Below are 18,447 nucleotides of genomic sequence, written 5' to 3'. Positions count from 1 at the left end.
CGTGCTCGCCGATAGGGGAGTTAATGATGTGCGCGCAGCACAGCTCCACCTGTGATTGATAGCGGCAGGTCATGGATGTAATACATGGCCAATAACTTGAATGCTCCATACACCCGCCTCCGATGTGCGAATATATATATATACACACACATATACACACACACACACACACACACACACTCACACACACACACTAACATGGCAGTTATCCTTTAAGGCAAACACACAACTAAACCATGCATTCTAACATATAACAAAACAGGCCGACAGATTTTCCCCAACAATGATCTTTTATTACGAGTCGGTGATCATACAGTTGGCTGTGCTGCTCTGGGCGCCGGTGGGTTCCCGGAGCTGTCACCAGCATGGGTAGCGCACATACTTGGCTGAATGATTGATCTGCACTGCTAACGTAAACAGAAGAGGAATTAACAAGCAGTGATATGGTGTATGTAGATGAAAAAAAGGTGAAGACCGCGCCTCCATGACAGGCCAGGCCCGGGAAACGTGAACTATGTCCTATTCATACGGAGGCGTTAAATGGGAGGCATCTATGGTGCATTCATTCTCACAGCTCAACCCAGTCCTCATCTGTACTGCACAATACAGATCCAGGGTTACACACTAACCCCTCCCTGAATAAAAAAATAAATAACTTGCATTTCCACATGCAACATGTCTGCCACCAGCTAACTAATTGTTCCGTTTCCTGAGAGGAATAGAAAAAGATTTTACATTAGCCCATTTTCAACCAAAATGCTGCCACCAAAGAGTGCAGTACGCTGATGAACCGCTGAGCGCCACAGGGGGCATATATATCCAATGTCATGGTCAAGTAGGCCACAGACACCTCGTCTTGTTCATGCCGTGTCTACACCAAATACACAGGGGGGAAAAAATTAAGGAGTTAAAAAAAATAAAATAAAATAAAATAGGGAGATCCTGCCCCTTTACAGAGGAAAGCATTGGTAATGCTGACGTGCACATTAGCTGTTACCAGTCAGGACCTTACTAACTGCCATGACAAAGAGCAGTTTCAATGTGGATGGCCTCAGTGTATGCACCTCACCTAATGCTCCCCCATCCCCCCCAAGAAAAAAAAAAAAAAAAAAAGAGGGGCTCTACAATCACTCCTAGACAAAAATGTCACAGTTTTCCTGACTTTGCAAGAGTGGATGCACCAACACCTCAACAGCACAGACAAGAACACAATTAAAAAGTGGGTAGAAGCAATGCCTCCCTTTGGTTTACTGGCAAATAGAGGCAGAAACATTTTTAAGTGTGAATAAAAGTCAAAGTTTTTTTAAAAAAAAATCTACTTTAAATTATTACAATACGGAAAAGATCTGTAAAATTCTAGAAGACAAAAAAAAAAAAAAACACGGACATGAGCAGCACCAGCAAAGAAACAGAGAAAAAAAAACAAATACAAAGTAAAAATTTCAAGACATTCAGGACCAAAATGACCTTTTCTGAAAAAGTCGGAGCGCTAAGCCCCCCCTACCCCCTTCCTCACGCTATGGAAATAAAAATACAATACATTTTATGGCAGCTTTTCAAACCCTCCAGCACTTAAGTGTTCAAATTACAGCACAAAAAAAAAAAATAAAAAAATAAAAATGAAACTACGCTTTTTTTTGTTAACCATTGTAGGCCTGGCAGGGAGTGCATTGTATTTTGTGGCTCCTCTCCAGGTCAACTTCGTAGACCTTGCCCACCCCCTCCTCCCAAGACCGCAGTGCAACCGAGGGTTGTCTGGTAGCTAAAAGGGGTTAATAATATTTACTCTACAATAATAGACGTTGCATCCTGTTGCCATCATTGTGTGCTACCCTAGAGGTCCCTCTACACCTCCTCCTTTCCCTGCCATCGTTCCCGTAGGTTTCCCCGCTGAATCATCGACAGCAGCCCAGGGCCCCTGCTGAGGTTTCAAGGCTGCTGTCCGTGTCCGAGGGCAGCGTTGGGTCTGTGGACATGGAGGAAGCATCAGCCGATGAGGAGGAGGTTTGAGGCTGGGAGCCTTCAGTCACTGCTGCACCTGTGCTATGAGAAAACAGACAAGGGAGTTAGCTGCAGTAAATGTCCTCTAACTACACGATATTCCGAAAACATCTACACTGTCAACCACAAGGTACAAAGGAAGCACTACACAAACGAGCGAAAGCAAGCAAGATGTTCCCTGCCATACAAAGGAGGACTTGGAATTTCCCTAAAGCACCGTTACCCAATTTGAATTGAATTTTACTTTGAATTTGAAAGAAGGACTTTGAATTGAGGACTAAAGCAGCGCTACCCAATTTATTCAATTTCTGGTATAGCAGCTCATCCCTATTCAAGCTGATCGGTCATAGCTGCAATACCAGACAAAGACTATGGGCACGCATGGCACCGTTTCTGCAGCAAAAGAATAGGCAGGCCCTTTAAAGCCAAATAGCCTGAACTTGAAGCGACATAGATAATCATGTAGTCTTCATCACCATAGCCAAGGCATGGTAGAACTTGAGCACAATTAAAGGTCATCAGCCAATGGAACTAATGGACTGGAGTAGCCAGAAGACTAGTCAACATTGATATGCATAGTTATTAAGTCGCTTTCTGCCAAAGGCCAAAACAGAGCTCTTCTAAAGAGTGGGCAAATTCTGGTCGAGAGGAAAGGTTTCAGCACCACAGATGAGGGATCTACTGTAAGAGCAGGAACCCACTGAAGATGGAAAGATGCCTTTATGCCTTTCTTACATGCAATATTATAATTTTGAGCACTAATAGGTTGTTAATCCAGAGATTCAGTCTGTTTGCTATCTTTGCAGCCAGGAAGAAATTATTCTTCTAAAATAAAAAAAAATGGCCAGTTTTTACCCTACAGTAAAACATTATATCAGATTACATCTTTTTTCAACCCAACCACATTACAAGACCAACCTTATTTACGGCAAGACATACAAAGCAACCTAACTTTTCGTAATTCAATACGTATATGATGAAAGCATGTTATTCACCATATAAATGCTGTAAATTCCCATCTCTAAATTTCAATAAATTGCCAATTTTGTGCAAATGAAACCAACCTAAAGGGGCTGGTTGCCCCCGGATGACACCATTCCTTGCTCGGTCCTCCCAATCCAGAACTTCCTTGTATATTAACTCTGTAGAGCAAGTTATACGATACGGTGATTAGATGAGTGAAGAAGCATCAATGTATCAGGAGTGTCCAGCTAGGAAGGCTTCTCAATGAAAATTATCTCAGAGCAAAGAACTAGCCTGAGGTCATCAATATCATCTATACGGTGCTGAAAAGGCTGAGGGATTGTAGACTAGTGTTAAAATTCCTAAGGCTATGTGCACATGTAGTTTTAGGTGCTGTGGATTTGGAAAAATCCGCAGGTAAATCCACAGGTCAAAAGACCAGCGGTTTACCTGCCGATTAGCCTGCGGTTTCACACCTCTGCAATGGAGCAGGTGTGAAACCGCTGCGGATTCCGCACAAAGAATTGACATGCTGCGGATTGTAAACCGCGCTGAAAAATCCGCAGCATGTGCACAGCGTTTCAGTTTACCACTGAAAACAATGGTACTGTACAATGCAGCTAAATCTGCTGCGGACCCACAGAGCCTGAAACGCTGCGGATCCGCAGCAGAATCAGCACCGTGTGCACATAGCCTAAGGGTTGAATAGAAGCATACATGTGGCAAGTCACAAGAAAACAGGAAATATGTCATAAATTTGGTATCCGAATACATCACGTCTTACAGGTCTATGCGATTAAATTACAGAAGCAAAGATAGATCCTACAAAAATTGAAATTTGAAGCAACTTTTTGTGAAAAGCAAAGTTACATTTAATGGAGTACATTTAGTTTTTAAAGGGAATCGGTAACAAGATTTTTGCCATCTAACATGAGCATAGCATAAGGTAGAGACAGAGACCCTGATTCCAGCGATGTGCCACTTTAATGGGCTTCTTGATGCAGTTGAAAAGTCACTGTTTTATTGGTCGGAGATAATTAAAGGAGTAGTAAGCCTACTGCCCATTAGTCCTCTTCCATATTCATGAGCTCTGTATAATCCAACTCCCTCCACTAATTGACAGCTTTGCATACACTTTACATGGGCAGAAAGCTGGCAATCATGGATGTGGGTGTGATTACACAGAGCTCAGCATTCAGAGAACTGATAAATCTGCAGCAGATAAAAAAGGGGATTTTTGGTACTCACCATAACATTTTTCTCTCATAGTCCTCATTGGGGGGACACAGGAAACTCATGGGTGCTGGTGACCCCCAATGAAGCATCCAAGAAAACAATTTCTTCAAAACTCCAGGAAGTTTCTTGAACCGACTCAGCCCTGCTCATGTAGCGCTATTCTATAGGTGATGCACGTTATAGAATATCATGTTTTTCCTGAATTTTTCATAGAACTATAATAAAGATTTTGTTTTTTAAATTAAATACATGCTGGATTTGAAACCTGACCATTAGAACCATGTGCAGAAAGCAGCCCAGTAAGTGATTCGTAGATGGAATAAGGGTTTCTGTTCCTACATTATGCCAATTTCAGATGGCATAAAAAAATCCTAGTGACGGACTCCCTTTATTTTTGCAATATTCAGTCAAGTCAGCTTTTGGAAAAATACTGATGACAATTGATTTTGGTTTTTAAAGCCTTCATAGTATAGATGACACATTACAGCTTAGTAGAAATCTAGATGCTGATTGCCCCCACTAAATCACAGCAAGGGTTGACCATTTCAATCAACACCATAAAACTGGAAAAAGGGGGCATGGTGTATGCTTGACCACTGCTGGAATGGGGAAATGAGGTCTACAGTTGTAGAGATTAATGGAGGGGGGGTGTCTTTGAATGTTCTGCGTTCATAAAAGAAAGGGAGACCTAGAATTTGTTTGCCACAACTGAGCCGTTACCTTTCCATTCCTCTATTGTGTGTTCTCGCTCATCCAGCTGCTTATCTGGTATCTTTGGTGGAGGCTATTTAAGAAAATAAAAAATATCCATCAAAAACAGAGACAGGCACTCATCTCACACATAAGGGCACTAAATCCACACCAGTGGGAACTCAGCAATAAAAAACATATTAAAGACATTTGAGTGTTATATACAGGTGACACTACCATGGAGATGCATAAAAGATATGGGGAAAAAAAAAAATTTATTCTACAAGAAAATGGGTTGCAATGCTGGATGTAGCGATTGCTCCTGTATAGACATTAGTTGTATATTGGTAAAATATGCCACCAATATCCAAAAAGGCAGAGGAGTCAAACCTTAGTGACTCCACCAAAGGCTAGACTGAAATGGCAGTGGTCCTGGCAGCCATAATGTGATTGTTTTTCAGGGCCTGCGTGGCTGACAAATACTTCGACAAAGCAATCCCAACAAAACACATCAATCATTACACACCATCTTCTGGCCCTCAACATATCAGCACTATATATGCTTGCCTTAGCGTCTGTTAGAGGCTGGATGTGACCAGGCGAAAGCGTGCAGGAGAGGTTCTCTGACCAAACGCTACATCCTCGCTGTATACAGCAGGCCTCAAAGTAGTCTGATTCCTAATCAATCAGCAATAGCTACATTTTGAGATCACACAAAATAATGAAAACACTTACAGCTTCTGCCTCTAGAGAGTCGTACCAAACATTGATGTAAGGGTGGAGCAGCGCCTCATCCACAGAGATTCTCTTGGAAGCATCAATTACTAGCATTTTGGACAGCAGGTCTCTGGCTTGGCTGGCTGTAAGGGGACACAAAGGGTACACTATAAAGGTTTGTCAAGGTGAATATAGCCGGCTCACCACGGACAGAAACTCGAGGGTTCAGGACCTTGCCACTGTTGCTTGTAAATCTAAAGACAGAAAGAATGTATATTAAAATTTCTTTCAAAATGTTTAAAACCAGGTAACAACAATCCATGCTACAAACGCCTTTCTGGTATCCGATGCCCTTACCACGAGTTATAGCAACTGATGCCAGAAACGCATTGATGGTATGGACTTTTCATGGATTTGCTGTACCCGTTTTAAGCATTTTTTCGAATACAGCATTGTAGAAATTTTAATTTATATACGTTGCCTGGGAACATGCCTTCTTTGCAATTACTCAACCCCTAGCTTGGAGCTAGGGTTCGTGTGCGTCATTTTTAACATCAGAGTCTTGGTACAGTTTTCTACTAGGAGTACGTCTTTAGGTTTGGTTTTTTTGAGCTATTACTATCCTGATCATGGTACTGTATTAAGGAGGGCATCATATGGGATTGTGGGGACAATCAGCCTCCACGGCTGCGGAGCACCATGTGGTCATGGCAGTGACTTCTTTTCATGCACAAATGTCCCGGCTACCAATCCGGCCATAAATACTATACAATATGAGCGGCTGTTGCTGGCAAAATTTACCTGCTGCCTCCAAATATTTATTTTTTACTTCCAGAAAGAAATAGGCCAGCCAGTGTGAAAGGGAACTTGTCACCAAATCCTCACTACACGACTTGCGGTCCAGCGAAAAATATATCCGGCTGTGATCGTACAGCATGACAGTATCCGGTTTCCTTTAAAAAGCTATAAATGACCCCCGCAGTTCTAGGCCACTTTATTATGGGGTAGTGAAGCTAAAGGAATAGTTTCAGATTACCAAAAATGCACTTCTGTTAGTGTCAGAAACCACCACTCTGGTCTATGGCTGGGTCTCGTATTGAAGTAAATGGGGCTGAGCTGCAATATTAGACACGGCTTTATAAAAAGCATGTCACTATTTAACCCATATCATGCTTATACCTTTTGGCTAATTGGTGCCAAGCTGGAACAACCCTGGACATGAAATGAAGAAGACACTAAAATTTTTTGGTTTTCAATGTTCCCATTCGATTGATATGCAGGTTTTATAGAAAACGGACACTCACCTTTTAACTTGTTGTGCTCAGAGTCTGCTGGAAACAGGACATCAGGGAAAAGCTTCTCGAAGCTGTAACCTGCGTACTTGGGTCGGTTTTCCACATAGGTCCTAACTGTAGGCTGCAGCTTTTTCATGAATTCTGGGCAGGGGGTTCCAAGCTGCTCGATTACTTTGTTCCACTGATCAATATCTGGGATTGGAGCTCAAGAAAACTTGGAAATAATTGGAAAAGGCCTGAGCAGAACATTTCCATGCAGGGCAGCTAAAACACAACAGCAGCACAGAATCTGTGCAAGCAACAATTGGGCTTTACAACCAGGCCTACATCCTGTGTATAAACTACAATGCAAACATAGGAGGACAACAAGGCAGAGACCACTAAATGTCCACACTGAGGTTGTGTGGCATTCCATAGCACAGGCCTTGAGCAGTGGAAATACAATGAGCAATGACGAGAGGGCCGGCATTTCCCCACTGCAGCATAACCATAGAGTAGTGGTAATGAGCTACAGAACTCTAGAACTAAACCTATGCGAGTAGCAAAGGAAGGAGGTTACAGGCATATTGATGGACACTGTAGTTTCCAGTCTTCACTTGCAGTCACGATTACACAATGACATTTTCACATCTCAAGAACTGAAGAGATTATGGTTGTTGTGCAGCGTCTCTCTTATCTGCCTGATGGAGAGACGCTGCAGTGCCCCAGATGGGACAGTTGACAATATAACCATCTAAAGCCAAGCAGGCATCATGCACATGCCTATTTACAACAGGAGACATGCAAAATTCCTGCTGGGTGACAGTCACTTTGGCAACTGCCCACATGTGCTACAGCATCTCTACATGTCCAATGTGCTATACAGCGATGTGCTGCCAACCCTCATAGGGCTAGGTGTTAAAGGACAGAAGTGTTAGTGAGATTAGAAAGAATGATATAAAGTGCATAATAATCTTTTCACCTTAAAGTGAATCAGCTTTCATAGAATGGTAGAGTTGGAAGGGACCTCCAATGTAATAGTGTCCAACCCCCTGCTCAAAGCAGGATTCACTAAACCATCTCAGGCAGACAGATGTCTGTCCAGCCTGTTTGAAGACTTCCACTGAAAGAGAACTCACCACCTCTCGTGGCAGCCTGTCCCACTCATTGATCACATTAACTGTCAAAACATTTTTTTTTCTAATATATAATTTATCTTCTCCCTTTCAGTTTCATTCCATTACTTCTCCTGTTTCCATGTGGAAATGAGAATAATGATGATCCCACTATACTGTGAGATCCCTTCAGATATTTGTAGACAGCCAGTCTTCTCTTAGCCTTCTTTTTTGCAAGCTAAACATTCCAAGTTCCTTTAATCGTTCCTCATAGGGCATAGTTTGCAGACAACTCACCAACCTCTTCTCTGAACTTGCTCCAGTTTTTCAATGTCTTTTTAAAATGTGGTGCCCAGAACTGTATACAGTTTTCCAAATGAGTCCTGACCAAGGAGGAGTAGATAGAGGGGGATGATTACTTCACGTGACCTAGACTCTATGCCTCTCAATTCATCCTAGAACTGTTTGCCTTTTTTGCTGCTGCATCATGTGCAGTCTGTGATCTATTAGTATACCCAAATCTTTTTCACACGTGCTGTTGCTTAAGCTGGAGTCACACATAGCGACTTACCAGCGATCCCGACAACGATATCAACGTGTCAGGATCGCTGGTAAGTCGCTATGTGATCGCTGGTGAGCTGTCACACAGACAGCTTCACCAGCGATTAGCACAGCGATGCCGAGCGGCATCGCTGTGTTCGTTAGCGCTGATACCATATTCATGTCAAAAATATAATTAAAATAAAAAATATTGTTATTCTCACCTTCCGACGTCCCACGCAGCATTCCCGCCTCTCTCCACGCTCCGGTCCCAGTAATCCTTTGCGAGAATAACCGCGATGACGTCCGTTCTCGCAGGATCGTGAAGTCTCGCGGTCATTCTTGCAAAGGATTACTGGGACCGGGAGCGTGGAGAGAAGCGGGAAGACTGCGCGGGACGTCGGAAGGTGAGAATAAAACATTTTTTTTTTATTTTTTTTTTTATTATTTTACAGCTGATCGCTGGTCTCCCGCCTGTCACACGCAGTGATGCGTGCTGGCCAGCGGGAGATCAGCGACGAAAAAATGTCCAGAGGTTTCTTGCAGCAATCAGCGATACCGGCAGGGGGGCCGGTCGCTGACCGCTGTCACACACAGCGATCTCGCTGGTGAGATCGCTGATGTGTCACAAAACTTGTGACTCAGCAGCGATCTCGCTAGCGAGATTGCCATGTGAGACGGGGCCTTTAGTTCTATTCCTCCCATTCTGTAGATGTTTTTTGTTTTTCTTGACCAGATGTACAATCTTGCATTTCACCCTCGTAAATACCATTCTATTAGTCGCTGCCCATTGTTCAAGCTTATCTAGATCCTTCTTAAAAGGAAAAAAACAGCAACCATCAAAAAAAATTTTAAACAATATTGGCAATTTTTTTTTTTACATATTAATCTGTATTAAAGGGGTATTCTAAAGTTGGGAGTTAAGCAGGTCACAGCTATAGAGTCTCCTCACTTCCTGGTTTCTGGCAGGGTTGGGCTCTCATTACGTGACAACTCTCGTGAGCAACAGTGCTGTAGCATTTGTAGAACTATAAAGCTCAGAGCCAGTTCTGCTGTAACACACACACCATCAGTGGTTAGGTCCCGAGTCTACACTATCACTAGATTTTCACAGAGATAACAAGGCATTTGGAAAAGCACACAACTTGTGAGTGTGAGAAGCAGCAGGGATAAAGAGCTGACCACTCTCCTAGAATGAGCACTCTCGGCCATTGTCTGGGCAGGTACTGGTTGCCAAGCTTCATGGAAACCAGTTGTGCACCATGAGAGATAAAAGCACTGATCATAAGAGAATTAAAGCAGATCGAAAAAGCAAGTAAATTGTAAACTTGCTTGTCTTGTTGTATAACCATTTAAAGCCATTTAACTTAAGAATACCCCTTTAAAAATAAATGAAAACTAGATCTCTTGCAATTTTCACTTTGGCTACAGAAACTTTTTGTAGACTACCTTACTGTTTCAAGAAACATCACATGTACATTTGGTCAGAGTCTGACCTTAGTGGCTATCTTTGCATTCAGGCATCTAAAGAAAGGTCTCTGTGAAGGGAGCGGGGGGCAAGTTCAGCTGTGACATCACCTATTGTGATTGGGGGATTATGTGTTATTTCTTTACAGAGGCGTTACCTGTCATTAGAATTAGAGTTGAGCGAATTTTTAAAAATTCAGTCCCGATATTGTTTTTCCAATATTTGCTGAATATCAATGGGAGTACAAATGAACGAATATGTTTGTAACTGATCAAACAAATTTGGCGTGAGGGGGCGTGGCCTGGCGCGGATGTGAGAGGACGTGAGGCTGAGGAGCTCCACTGTCATTCTGAAGAATAATCCTTAATAGGCCGACATAACAGAGACCCGTGCACACTTACTGCTGTGGTGGGTGCCCGAGGGCCGAGTGGAGACACCGGGAGTGAAGAAGAGTGCGGAGATGGGGAGGAGGAGGCAGAAAGACGTCGGGGAGGACGGCAGTGTGGCTGCACAAGATGGCGCCGGGAGAGTGGAGGAGGCACAGAGACTGACTGAGAACTATGGCAGAAGGTCACAAATTATCCAGAAGCTGCAGCGCTTTGCAAGGGAAGATGAGGGGGGCACCGGAGAAGGTACTGTGCTGGAGGGAGAGAGAATGAGCAACGAAGCTGCAGGAGAGGCTGAAAGCAGGGAGGAGGGGGGAGGGGGAGTCACTGTCTCTGAGTGTGCATCTGAAGAGGAGGATACTGAAGCTGACGAGGAGGGCCCTGAAGGGGAACCAACTTTAAAAGATGTCTTTCTGGTGGTATTGTTCTGTAAAAAAACACTGACTAAGTTGAGCAGCCGGGTTGATAATATTAAGGAAGAAATTATTGGAATTAAAGAGGCACTAAACAAGGCGGATGCTAGGATGGGTGCTGTGGAAGAGAGAGTGAGCACCACTGAGGACACTGTAAATAAAATGCAATAAACTCAGAACCAGCACACGCAAAAGATTTCAGAAGTGCACTTAAAACAAGATGATCTAGAAAATAGATCTAGGAGAAACAATCTTAGATTTGTGGGATTCCCGGAAAAAGTAGAGGGTAACGACCCCACTGACTTTACTGAGCAATGGATCCTATCTAAAATTGGCAGAGACACACTCCCCAGGGTGTTTGCGGTAGAGAGCACACCGCGTTCCCCTGCGACCCCTCCCTCCGGGTAGTGTCCCCCGTACAATGTTGGCCAGGATACTTAACTGCAGAGATAGAGAGACTATCCTCCGGGAGGCTAGGAAGAAGGAGGACCTCATTTAATGGACGCCGTATTGAAATATATCCGGACTATTCAGCAGAGGTTCAGAAAATGCGGATGAAATTTGGCGAGGTCAAGAAAGGACTGAGTGCTGGGAGTGAAGTACTCTATGTTATATCCCGCCAAACTGAGAGTAGCAGCTTTGGGGTCTGTTCAGTTTTTTCCAACCCCAGAGGAGGCCGTCAAGTGGATGGAAATCAACCACTCCAAACTAAGGGCTGAGAAAGAAGGAAAAGGCTGAAGAAGAAGAATTTTTCGGACATTTTTTCTCTATTTTTGAATCTGTGCCCCGCGACGCCTGGGTACTCAGATCTATTTTTGGGTCGTAGATCCTGGTTTTTTTTTTTTTGTTTATTGAATTATCCATGTTAGAAAAAGTTATGTGGCCTATTGGGCATGTTTGTATGTGACGGTGGGAGCGATGTACGCCCAAGTGAAGGAGGTTCAGTGGCTATTCGAGGGCTCACAGTAGCTAGGTGCCAGTTGCACCCTCTCTCGTTGGAGAGAGAGAATCTGTTATACGGGGAAGGAGGGGAGAGGGGGGGCTATGTTGTGGGAGAGTTTTCATACTGCAATGTGATAAAGGGACTACAAGAGACCGACTACAACTGATGTTCATAGGACATAATGAGTGGTGATACAAGAATTCTAAGTTGGAATGTGAGGGGGGTTTCAGATCCAAGTAAAAGAGCGGCAGTCATGGCAGAAATTAGAAAGCACAATCCAGCTATTACGTGTTTACTAGAAACTCACTTGATTAAAGGAAAAGAAAAATGGCTAGAGAAAAAATGGATTACCCGGGCCTATCACTCTATGTATTCGGCCTACGCGAGGGGAGTCTCTGTACTGATATATTCTCATGCTCACTACGAGGAAATTGAATCTTACGTAGATAGGGATGGGCAGTTTGTTTCCCTGAGATGCCGAATTTCTGGTGTATGTGTGATCATAGTGGCACTTTATATTCCACCCCCATATTCGAAAAAGAAACTACAAGAGATTTTTGAGTGGACGGGGAGGGGAGGGGAATGTCCGGTGTTAATATTAGGGGACGTTAACAATGTCATGAACGAGTATTGGGATCGTGTGGGAATCGGGGGAATTAACCCCAGGAAGGATAGGATGACTCCATTCGGGACATATGTTAGTGAGATGGGTATGATAGACTTATGGAGAGTGCGGAATGAGGGGAACAAATGCTTTTCGTGTTATTCGTCCTCGTATCATGCCTTATCGCGCATAGACTTAGCATTAGGTAACAGGGGCATGGACGGAATAGTTGGGACGGTGGAATATTTACAGAGAGTTATCTCCGACCATAAGGCAATTGAAGTTAGTTTGAGACTGGGAAAAAGGAGGAGAGTAGGGGCGACAATACATCCGGAATGGCTCAAATGTCTTAATATGGAAATTATTAACAAAGATCTTATTGAATTCTTCCAATTAAATGAAGGTTCTGCTGACTCACTTATAGTGTGGGATACCATGAAAGCATATTTAAGGGGACTATTCATACGAGATATTTCGAGACGTAAGACACAAACGAGACAGGTAAACCAAGAGACTACAGACAGATTGAGCAGGGCAGAGGAGGAAATGATACGTAGGCCCAGTATCGCCACTAAAAAGGCATTAAAAGAAGCACAAGAAGAAGTAAATAAGTTATATTTACAAGGGATAGACAAGAAAAGGGCATTCCAGAGAGCACTGTTCTATGACGAAGGGGAAAAGGTGGGACACTTACTGTCAGTGATATCTGCGGCGCAGAAAGGGTCCACACAGATATATAAAATTGTCAAGGAGGATGGGGTAACTCATAAAGCCACCTCTGGGATATTGGAATGTTTCCGGGAATACTATGTAAAATTATATACCTCAGAATTGGGGGTTAGAGAACAAGAAATGGATAGATACTTACAAGAGATAGAGATACCTAAGTTAGATGATACTGATAAACAGAATCTGGAAGAATTATTTACTGTAGAGGAAGTGGAGAAGGCTATTCTGTCATTGGCAAATAATAGGTCACCTGGCTCTGACGGTATCCCGGGAGAAGCATATAAGGAACTAATAGAGGTCGTAGCACCTAAACTTAAGGAGGTATTTGAAGATGCAGCGGAGAGAGGGGCTTTGCCGAGGTCTATGAGGGAGGCCGTAATTGTGGTTATTCCTAAGGAGGGGAAAGATGCCTCATCCGTTGAATCCTATAGACCCATCTCGTTATTGACGTCAGACGTTAAAATATTAGCTAAAATGTTGGCGATAAGAATGTCTGGGGTTGTTCAAAAATTGATACATCCAGACCAATCGGGTTTTTTACAAAATAGATCTACCGCCATTAACCTACGTAGACTCTTTCTTAATATACAACTCCCGGCAGATAATGAAGGGGAAAGGGTGGTGGCCTCGCTGGATGCACGAAAGGCATTTGACCTCGGAGTCGTTTGGGTTGTTCAGAGGAACTCGTCAGGGATGCCCCTTATCGCCGTTGCTATTTGCGGTGGCGATGGAGCCATTAGCGATTAAAATTCGTAACTCCACAGAAATACAGGGCTTCAGATATGGGAATCTGGAGGAAAAGATTGCCCTATATGCAGATGACATACTCCTTTTTCTGCAAGATGGGGGAGATTCGTTGACTAAGGTTATGGCCCTTATAGAAAGATTTGGATCCTTTTCCGGATTGAGAATTAATTGGGACAAATCATGTATCATGGGGATTGACCGGGAATTGGGATGTCCACATATAGGTGGGGTGGATGGACAGCTGAAAGTAGTTAATGAATTTAAATACCTCGGAATATGGGTATCAATGCCTATATCTAGATTTCTCGAATTAAACCTGGATCCTTTATTAGTTAAACTTAAAGCCAAGATGACAGCATGGTGTAAACTAGTATTGTCAATAGTAGGGAGGACGAACCTACTTAAAATGATAATGATGCCTCAGTTGGTGTATATTCTCCATAATACCCCGGTGTGGATCCCAAAGAGAAGATTTTATAAAATTAATACTATTTTTAGGGAACTAATTTGGGGGAAAAAACAAGCAAAACTTAAACTGGAAGTGCTCCAAAGGGGGAAGGAGGAAGGAGGGCTGGCGGCACCAAACCCATGGATATACTTTATAGCAACGCAAGGGCAGCACTTCAGAGGTTGGCAAGAGGAGGGAAATTTAAATGTTATGGGAAAAATTTTGGCCCAACTGACCAATAAAAAAATATTAATACAGAGTCTGGAGGCGGGATGCTTTGTGAGTCATGGAAAAGGACTACCTACTTTTAGGTTAATGCATAAAATATGGCAAAATATTAAGTCTCAGAGGAATTGGGGAATTGACGACATACACGCCTATTTGGGATAATGCAAGCCTATCAGAACTGTGTAAATTGAAGGATTTTGGTGATTGGGAGAGGAAAGGATTGCAATATATGTGGCAGTTACTGGAGGGGACGGAAATCAAGCCATTTTCTGTGTTAAAAGAGGAGTTTGGGCTCTCGAGCAGCGGGGAGTTTCGATACCTCGGTCTCAGGCATGCATTCCAGGCACAGAAACATATGACACATATGACGGTACAAAAAGATGTTGTGTTGGATTATGTGTGCGCGTCTGGGGGTACGAGGGGAGTTATTTCCACCATTTACCGGGACCTATTGTACTCCCACATGATTAGGTTTCCCCTAAAGGCAAAAGCTAAATGGGAGAGGGAAGTGGGACAGATAGAAGATGAAATATGGGACACTATATTAGAATATATACCCAAACTTTCATTGAGTGAACCGGGTAGGATATCGCAGCTGTACATCATACATAGAACGTATAAAACCCCGGAACTTATGGAAAAAATGGGCCTGAGGGACAATGCGGAATGTCCAAGATGTAGAGTTGAGCCCGCAGGAATGTTACACATGCTCTGGTCCTGCCCAAGACTCTCTTCATATTGGGGGGAGGTTATTGAACAAATTGAGAAGATATACCAATGTGGAGTGGGAAGGGACCCCATAACGTGTGTGTTGGGGTATGTGGAGGAAGTGTCTGTGGGAAATGCATATAAGCCAATTATAGCAAAACTTTTATATGTTGCCCGTAAACTGATCGCACAAAAATGGATCGATGCCGAGCCCCCGACGGTTGGGGAATTTATTGTACGAGTGAACAATGTAGTTCGGTTAGAAGAAAGAGTTTATAGACGACGACACAAAGAGGTGCATTTTGAAAAACTTTGGTCTAAGTGGTTGCAGTAGAGTCAACCTTATTGAGAATGTCTTATGGCAATTAGGCTGGGGGGGCGAGGGAGGAGGGAGGAGGGGGGGCTTTCTTATGAGGGGGGTAACTCGAATGTCGTATATTTTTTTTTTTTTGTATATGTTCTGGATTTTGCATAGGCTTTTGCCTGCATGTAATGTAAACGGCATTTGAATATAATAAAAAAATCTTTGGTTCAAAAAAAAACAAACAAATTTGGTGCAAATAGTGTACCAATATGGCACGAATATGGCAAATTCAGATTCGGCGACCAATTCCAAACATATTTGCTCAAATCTAATTATAATTCAACAACAGATTATATGGAGCCTTGCTGAAAACTCTTCCTGAAAAGACAGGAAGTAGAAGTTAAAACAAACCCCAAGTCCCAAGTAGCCACTGTGAAAATTGTAAGATTACTAATTTACGGTTGTTTTTTTTTGTTTTTCTTTTTTTATTTATAAATATTGTAAAATTATATAAAAAATGCCAGAAATAAAATACAGGATTTAACCCAAAAACCCAATTTAAACAATAGGACATCTTCCGATGATTGATGGCAATAAAAATGGTTTAAAGGGAAGCATTCTGTGTAGATTTCTTCCTATCTTGCTAGCAGTCCGAGCTCAGTTCCTCTGATCCAGAGCTCTGCATTTCCTACAAAAAACATCATATAATACAATTCTGGCTGCCAACAGTCACAGCTAAATGGGACAGAGAATACTGAAAAATTTCTCATAGGAATAAGCTCGTCATTGCCTCTAGGTGTGACTGCAGACTGCAAGAATGTTATCACTTTGTCTACACAGGGGAGGGCCAGGTAGCACCAACACATTCACATTACCCCAGCTCCAGGAGAAATCTAAAATAAAAGGTTCTTACTCCAATAGGAATGGTCGAAAGAGCCCATATATTACAGAGGAGTTGGCAATGGTCTTGGACATCCATATGCCTAATAGAATATAAGGACAGGAGTTGCCCAATTTGAACACCCTGTAAAGCACTGCCAAACAGCATCAACTTTCTGATGTAGGCAATATGACAAAAACTATGCTGTCCCTTCGCTAAAATAATCAGTGCCGAACCTGGAAGATGCAAGAGGCATAGAGCTCTCACATTCACCGTCTAGATCCTGCTCTTCCAGTAAGAGGAGCAGCTCAGAAGCGGGAAAAGGTAATTATTAATGGGGTATGTGGGTGTTGGCATTAACAAGGAGAACCAAGACTAGCAGTTATGAGTGAGTACTTTTGAGGTCACTGATTTAAAAAGCACTATAGTTGAATAGATTTAGCAAAAGAAGAGCACTCTGCGCACAACTAGTACATTGCAGGGCCCAAATACATGGGTTGTCTCATTAATGTTCTGAACAAATCATCGCTTTGTGACAGGAGCTGTGCAATTATCAGTAACTGATAGGCGATTCTGACATACCCTTCCTCCTGTAGAAAAGTTGTGTGGTACACTCCTCACACATCATACAGGAGATTCTGGAGACTTGGTTGGTGACCCCCCCTTGAAAGAACATAAAGGCATGAAGTTCTCAAGAGTGTCACTGCGAGATCACAAACTAAGAAGAGGCAATAGCCTCAAATTATTGCATGTACAATGCCTTACGAAAGTATACGGCCCCCTGAACGTTTCAAACTTTTCCCACATATCATGCTTCAAACATAAAGATACCAAATGTACATTTTTGGTGAAGAATCAAGTGGGACACAATTGTGAACTTGAACTAAATTTATTGGTTATTTTAAATTTTTGTGGAAATGCAAAAACTGAAAAGTGGGGCGTGCAATATTACTCGGCCTCTTTACTTTCAGTGCAGCAAACTCACTCCAGAAGTTCATTGTGGATCTCTGAATGATCCAATGTTGTCCTAAATGACTAATGATGATAAATATAATCCACCTGTGTGTAATCAAGTCTCTGTATAAATGCACCTGCTCTGTGATAGTGTCAGGGTTCTGTTGATGCACAGAGAGCATCATGAAGACCAAGGAACACAACAGGCAGGTCCGTGATACTGTTGTGGAGAAGTTTAAAGCCGGATTTGGATACAAAATGATTTCCAAAACTTTAAACATCCCAAGGAGCACTGTGCAAGCGATCATATTGAAATGGAAGGTGTATCATATCACTGCAAATCTACCAAGACCCGGCCGTCCGTCTAAACTTTCATCTCAAACAAGGAGAAGACTGATCAGAGATGCAGCCAAGAGGCCCATGATCACTCTGGATGAACTGCAAAGATCTACAGCTGAGGTGGGACAGTCTAGCCATAGGACAACACAATGAGTCGTACACTGCACAAATCTGGCCTTTGAGAAATGGCTTCTTCTTGCCACTTTTCCATAAAGATCCATAAAAAGTGTTGTTTACAGTTTGCAACAAGCCACCTGGGAGACACACCAAATATGTGGAAGAAGGTGCTCTGGTCAGATGAAACCAAAATCGAACTTTTTGGCAACAATGCCAAACGATATGTTTGGCGTAAAGGCAACACAGCTCGTCACCCTGAACACACCATCCCCACTGTCAAACATGGTGGTGGCAGCATCATGGTTTGAGGCCGCTTTTCTTCAGCAGGGACAGGGAAGATGGTTAAAATTGATGGTAAGATGTACGGAGCCAAATACAGGACCATTCTTGAACAAAACCTGTTGGAGTCTGCAAAAGACCTGAGACTGGGACGGAGATCGGTCTTCCAACAAGACAATGATCCCAAACATAAAGCAAAATCTACAATGGAATGGTTCACAAATAAACGTATCCAGGTGTTAGAATGGCCAGGTCAAAGTCCAGACCTGAATCCAATCGAGAATCTGTGGAAAGAGCTGAAAACTGCTGTTCACAAACGATCTACATCCAACCTCACTGAGCTCGATCTGTTTGCCAAAGAAGA

At 42.8% G+C, this 18,447-nt stretch overlaps 1 protein-coding gene across 4 annotated transcripts in view; it reads right to left on the bottom strand.

The window, feature by feature from the left end:
* Window positions 1-271: 271 nt before the first annotated feature.
* The window catches only part of MAPK8 (mitogen-activated protein kinase 8), a 50,055-nt gene continuing 31,879 nt past the window's right edge, over window positions 272-18,447 (bottom strand). For 3 of the 4 annotated variants that reach the window (XM_073588269.1, XM_073588267.1, XM_073588268.1), the window contains exons 8-12: window positions 6,912-7,094; window positions 5,626-5,750; window positions 4,921-4,984; window positions 3,066-3,143; window positions 272-2,038 (exon numbers count right to left, since the gene is read on the bottom strand). In XM_073588269.1, coding sequence (XP_073444370.1) covers window positions 1,896-2,038; window positions 3,066-3,143; window positions 4,921-4,984; window positions 5,626-5,750; window positions 6,912-7,094 — 593 coding nt within the window. In that variant the 3' untranslated portion in view covers window positions 272-1,895. Of the gene's footprint in view, window positions 2,044-3,065; window positions 3,144-4,920; window positions 4,985-5,625; window positions 5,751-6,911; window positions 7,095-18,447 lie in introns of all 4 variants that reach the window. The other variant, XM_073588270.1, reaches the window with a different exon arrangement.

This window comes from Dendrobates tinctorius, unplaced genomic scaffold, assembly GCF_039654945.1.
Source record: "Dendrobates tinctorius isolate UK_male_01 unplaced genomic scaffold, ASM3965494v1 ptg000103l, whole genome shotgun sequence".
Classification (NCBI taxonomy): Eukaryota; Metazoa; Chordata; class Amphibia; order Anura; family Dendrobatidae; genus Dendrobates; species Dendrobates tinctorius.
This window is presented reverse-complemented; position numbering and strand designations above follow the sequence as displayed.